We start from the raw sequence: 6,000 nt of genomic DNA, 5'->3' as shown, positions 1-6,000 counted from the left end.
ATCCAAAAAATAAAGAAAACAATAAAGCATCATGATACAGAACAGATGTGCTCCAGGGAACTGAGGAATATTTGAAATTGTCTCTACTAGTCTTCAAGACACCAAGATAGAGAAAGAAATCAGCTATAAAACAAAGGTAAGTGTTGTGAACATCACTGAGCCTTGTGTTTACAACATGATTTATGGAATCATTGAGCTACATAATATTGAATGGAAAAGAGGTTTTGGGATGTTCAATTAGCATGTAATTAGAACACACCATATTAAAAAAGCAATAAAAATAAAATTAAGAAAACAAGAGAAAGGGGCTCATGCTGTACAGCCCATGAATCTCATTGGCTTTATCATGAAAGTTTATTTTTTTAAATCCTAGTACAATCAACTACCAGTTACATACAGTAAAAAAACAAAAACAGCCACAAAGCAATGATGATAGAGATAGTCTGCGACACTGTACAGTGGAGGAAACGTTGTCTGTTGGAGTCCTCCGGCAGATCTCCACCTGGCTTCGGCAGTTAAGCTATCAATCCCTCCCTCCCCAAAGTAGTTAAAAAGAAAAATTAATGTCTTGCTTGGGTAGAGCAAGATCCTAATACCTCTTGGGGACACTGGAGAACTTTAAAAAACTAAAGCAGTAGAAACAAAACAAAAACTGAAATGTGGAAGCAAGGTGACACACAACGAAGCTCCATGAGGCGTTGGCTTCAGACCACCTCAAAGCGAACCACCTGGAAAGAAAAGAAAAGGCTGTCACAGCAGGAAGGAACAGACAGAAAATTCAGCAGACCTTAGTCTCTCTCATCACTCCACTCCTTACCAAATCTACAGAATCCAAGCTTTTCTTGTCTTATATTTTTATAAGTAAGCCAGGTTGCAGAAAATTGCTTCCTTTTCTAATACCCTGTATTGCAAATGCTGGCAACTAGCACATACTTACTCTTTTAGAACCAGAAAACAATACAAGAAGAGAAGCATTTTTAGCAAAGCATGCTGTCTTCTTTATCTCAAACTCTTCAAAACAACAAACAGTAGGCTATTTATATGACTGTGTACCCTTACCTTAGAGGAGTAATGACTCCATTCAAAAACTAAGTCTCATATATATTTGGTTCGATTGAGGGCTTTTTCAGCCAGGTGACCACTTTCATCTGTGATCTTCTCCCAATCAGTCTGTCCGACCACAAAACCTATGGCCCTTTTCCTATCTGCATCCTTCTTTTCTTCCAGGTCTGCCCATCTCACCTAAAAAGAACACAGCATTAGGCTGGGCTTTAGAAAAAATAAGTACGCAAAGAGCCTCTTAGCTTTCTGAATAGTCTAATGGGTAGGATAACTAATTTAAAGCCAGGAGGTTAAAAACTTAGAAGTTAACTGTGGAGGACTGAAGAAAGCCATATACCTTAAGTTACAGAAAGAAAACTCTCTAGTCAATCACCAAGTCCTAACCACTCCAGCTCCTGAACAGTTCAGCCCTCAGTTCAGTCCTATCCCCTTCCCCCTCCTGTCACTCCTTTTCAGTTCACTGGCCTCATTTTTTACCTAAGGAAAAGCACTAACCTCTACCTAGTCTTCCTATCTTCATTCGCGCTCCCTCCGATCCACTCTGCCAGAGGAATCGTCCTAAAATACACACAGCTTTAAATCTGTGCCCTACCTACAGAATAAAATCCAAGCACACAGGTCCCTCTGGATCTGGCCCTGTCTATTCTCCTGCAGCATCTCTGGGCAGTACCTACGGCACTTTATACAGCAACACAAAATTACTTCCAGCTCTCAGAGCACACTGGGCCATTTCTCATCTCCGTAAGGCTGCACAAACTAGTCTCTCTTCCTGAAACGTCTTTGTTCTAACCTGGTCCACCCGGCATGAGTCTAGTCATCAACCCTTGCTTTAACCCTCTTGTCCTTTGCCAATCAAATAATTAATCGTTGCTTCCCTGGAGTTACTTCTGGATTTTGACATGTCTAGTTTTGAACTTCCATACTATATTGCAATTATCCACTTACAGATCTCTCTTCCCTAACAGACCATATACACCCTAGATCAAAGACTGAGTTGTTGTTTTTTTCTTTTTTTAAAAACTTATTTATTTTTGGCTGCATTGGGTCTTCGTTGCTACGCGCGGGCTTTCTCTAGTTGTGGCGAGCGGGGGCTACTCTTCGTTGCAGCGCGTGGGCTTCTCATTACAGTGGCTTCTCTTGTTGCGGAGCATGGGCTCTAGGCACCCGGGCTTCAGTCGTCTCAGCGCCTGGGCTCAGTAGTTGTGGCTCACAGGCTTAGTTGCTCCGGCATGTGGGATCTTCCCAGACCAGGGATCGAAACCATGTCCCCTGCATTGGCAGGCGGATTCTTAACCACTGCACCACCAGGGAAGTCCCAAAAGACTAAGTTTTATTTATCTCCACATAATAAATTTTTTTGAGATTTATCCTTAGAAAACAGGGAGCTGGTATGATTACTTCATTTATGAGATGAAGAGACCAAGAGACAGACTCAGTTGATACCATTTATGGCAAGATTATAACTACAAATATATAGATCAGGGATATTTTCTATTGGTATTCTGATATTTTAAAAATATGGATTCTTACATGTTATAGTAGTAATTTAAAAAATATAAGCAGATATATCCTCTAAAACATGAAATACTTAAAAGAGACTATGAAACTGTGGTTTGCAATACCTAGTACCAAAGTCTGCAGAGATTGTATTTTAAATATGGCTTGTGATTTATTGTGATTGTGATCTGTGACAAGGAAAGGGAACCGGAGCATGCTCAACCATGCTGCACCTGGAAATGTGTAATTGCTCTTAGAGGTACACTGACCCTCCCTATTATCATTTATAGGAATGGTAATCAAATGACTAGGCTTCTTCTCCTCCACCACCACCACTGTTTTTAGCAACCAGTTAGCCAAAGATAAGATACACAGTAACAGCTGTGGGGGAAAACTGATAACACCTGACTCTTTTTAAAGTAGATTTTTTGTGGGTAGAAAACCTATGACTCAATTTCTTTCATGGGCCTCAGTAAAAAGCTATTTTAATAAACAATGTGGGCTTCTGTGTACCAAGATCTCTGGGCCTTCTGCCCATTAATGCTGATGTATTTATTTTGACAGATTCATGCATCCCTCTCCCAGCTCTCCCTGGGATCAAGGGTATACATTTTAGCAAAAGATGACTATGGTTAAGGGGAATGAAGAATGGATAGATGGATGGACAGATGGATTGTGGCCACTGAACAAAGAAATGGTAACCAGTCCACAGTACTTCCTTAGCACAGAGTTAAACACACTAATCAATCTTGCCCTGAGTAAACTAACAGCTAATTTTTAAATCTGTAGTTTAAATTCTAAGTCTTTAAAACTGATGCTATATCAACATTATTTATTTACATGTCAGGCTCCTCCAGTGGAGGTCCACTCCTTAAGTGGCCTCCAATTGCACAGACCTGACACACAGACATACAACGCTGTAGAAGGAATGAATAATTACCAAAAACACTAAAAATATATGGAGCAAAATAATGACTTTCAACTAGAAATAGCTTCTTAAATGTCAGTGTCCCTCCTAATCTTCCTAGAGGTACTTTTACTGAGATTTACAATCTCAATTTTTTGCCATTTATCTTAACTGTAAAAAGAAAAAAAAGTTATAATAAAGAAAACTCTTGACCAATACGCAAAAGTTTCAGATACATATATTTTATCCGTTGTCACCAAAAATATTTCTGAAATGTATGAGTTCAGCAAACAAGAGAAATGTTCACTTTTCCACAGTTATCAAAGAAACACAAATTAAAGTCCATTTTATACCCAACTAAGCAAGTGGAAATTTAAAAAAATAAATTATATTTTAAAACCTAGCCATTTTGGTAAAATTCTAATATCAACTCTACAGAACTACCTTTGTGTTACAGTGTAAATTAATCCCAGAAACCTGCCCAATATTTATAAAAAGCTGAATTCTAGAAATCAAGAGACCCCAGGAGGGCTTCACTGGTGGTGCAGTGGTTGAGAGTCCACCTGCCAATGCAGGGGACACGGGTTCGTGCCCCGGTCCAGGAGGATCCCACATGCCGCGGAGCGGCTGGGCCCGTGAGCCATGGCCACTGAGCCTGCGCGTCCGGAGCCTGTGCTCCGCAACGTGAGAGGCCACAACAGTGAGAGACCCGCATACCGCAAAAAAAAAAAAAAAAAAAAAAAAAAAAGAGAGACCCCAGGAAAGGAATGAGTAATGAGTCCTGCATTCCTGGCTACCTGTAGGATTTCCTTGTGCTCTGATGTTGATTTTGGTAAGTGGTTTGAGTGTTAAAAACTATTTGAAGCTGATTCACTTTGATATAAAGTAGAAACTAACACACCATTGTAAAGCAATTATACTCCAATAAAAATGTTAAAAAAATTACTATCTCCTCAAGAAAAAAAAAGCTATTTGAAATGAGGGTGGGAGGCAAGGAGGAGAGTGAAAAGAGGAGCCACAAGAATTAGGATGTGAACCGCTCATGCTCTTTGTCCACCCAGCTTACAAAGTAAATTACATGGGATCACATACTCCTGACTGAAGAGAGTAACAGTTACCTGACTAAAAATGAACTAGAGAAAAATATTTCTCATTTGGAATTATTCACTGTTACACCAAATTATTATGCCCAAGGAAGAGCTGTTTCTACTTTTCTGTTGCCCCAACCTTAAAACTGGAATAAGAGGTATCAAGACAAGTAGTCCCTGCGTGGAGCTGGGCACATACAGAAGGCCACTAACCAGGTCTCAAGACACAGACAAGGGCAGGTCTAGGGACTGTCTGCAGTATTTGAAAGAGCTTTGAAACCTGGAGTCCTTTGTAATGGTATCCACTGTAATGAAGTTTTACTGGCATTTTTATTCTCTTAATAAATATCCTTTTAATATTGAATTACTAAGGGAATTCATAAAAAAGAAATGATGTGTAATGATGATGAAATTATTATTAACTTCATTCTTACTTAGAGAAATGAAAAATGAGATACCTTTTTTTTTTCACCGATTAGATTGTCAAAAGTTAAAAAGTTCAATAACAGCACTGTTGGTGCAAGTGTGGAAAAACAGGCATTTCCTTACATGTGGGTGTATAAATAGGTGCAATCTTTTTGGAAAACAATCTCACAATATCTGTCAGAATGATAAATCATATTCTATGAGCTTGCAGCTTTAAGACTAAAAATATTCCCTAGAGATATACTGTCAGAAAGATGCCAAGATGTATGCATATGACTTTCACCAGAGTATTATATTAGCAATAAAATGAAAACAGCATAAGCATCCACTGATAAGGGACTGGATAAATAACTGATTATTCAGCCAAACAATGGCACACTAGGCAGGCATTTAAAAAGAACGGTAGGGAATTCCCTGGCAGTCCAGTAGTTAGGACTCTGTGCTTTCACTGCCGAGGACCGGGGTTCAATCCCTGGTCAGGAAACTAAGATCTTGTAAGCTGCGTGGCACAGACAAAAAAAAATAAAAAGAACTGTAGGTTTGTATATACTCAAATAGAAAGATCAAGACAGACTAGCTGGAAAAGGTTTATGCAAATCATATGTAATATGATCCCTCTTACTTTATTTTGTTTTAAAGGATATATACAATTATCACTTTTATTGAATCTGACATCTACGTGGAAGACTTATCCAACATCCTGGCTTCATTACTCTGTTCCCTATCATAGCAAAGCTTCTTCAAAAAGTTATCTACATTTGCTGTTCTGCACTTCCTCATTTCCTATTCTTCTACCATCTGCTCCAAACTGGCTTCTGTCCTTCAACTCTCTAAGAAAGCTTGACTTTTTTTTGATCAAACATCAACGATCTCCATGTTGCCAAATCCAATGGCTATTTCTCTTTTCTCAATTTACTTGTCTTCCCTGTATCATTTAACAATGGAGTATTTTTTACTTCTTAAAACATTTACCTCTATCTGAACTTCTAAATTTTGGAGACCTGAGTCCTATTATCACTT

General features: G+C 38.8%; 1 protein-coding gene across 4 annotated transcripts in view; it reads right to left on the bottom strand.

Annotated features, from left to right (window-relative positions):
• Positions 1–309: 309 nt before the first annotated feature.
• Positions 310–6,000, bottom strand: part of YLPM1 (YLP motif containing 1) — a 66,483-nt gene continuing 60,792 nt past the window's right edge. Inside the window, exons 20-21 of one of the 4 annotated variants that reach the window (XM_027120031.1) lie at positions 1,060–1,242; positions 310–728 (exon numbers count right to left, since the gene is read on the bottom strand). In XM_027120031.1, coding sequence (XP_026975832.1) covers positions 1,096–1,242 — 147 coding nt within the window. In that variant the 3' untranslated portion in view covers positions 310–728; positions 1,060–1,095. Of the gene's footprint in view, positions 729–1,059; positions 1,243–5,312; positions 5,480–6,000 lie in introns of those variants that run through there. The other 3 variants (XM_027120032.1, XM_027120036.1, XM_027120033.1) reach the window with 3 other exon arrangements.

Source organism: Aethalodelphis obliquidens, unplaced genomic scaffold, assembly GCF_003676395.1.
Source record: "Aethalodelphis obliquidens isolate GAN/ISIS:26980383/991018 unplaced genomic scaffold, ASM367639v1 scaffold21, whole genome shotgun sequence".
Classification (NCBI taxonomy): Eukaryota; Metazoa; Chordata; class Mammalia; order Artiodactyla; family Delphinidae; genus Aethalodelphis; species Aethalodelphis obliquidens.
The sequence above is the reverse complement of the archived record's forward strand: the minus strand, read 5'-3'. Positions and strand labels throughout refer to the sequence as shown.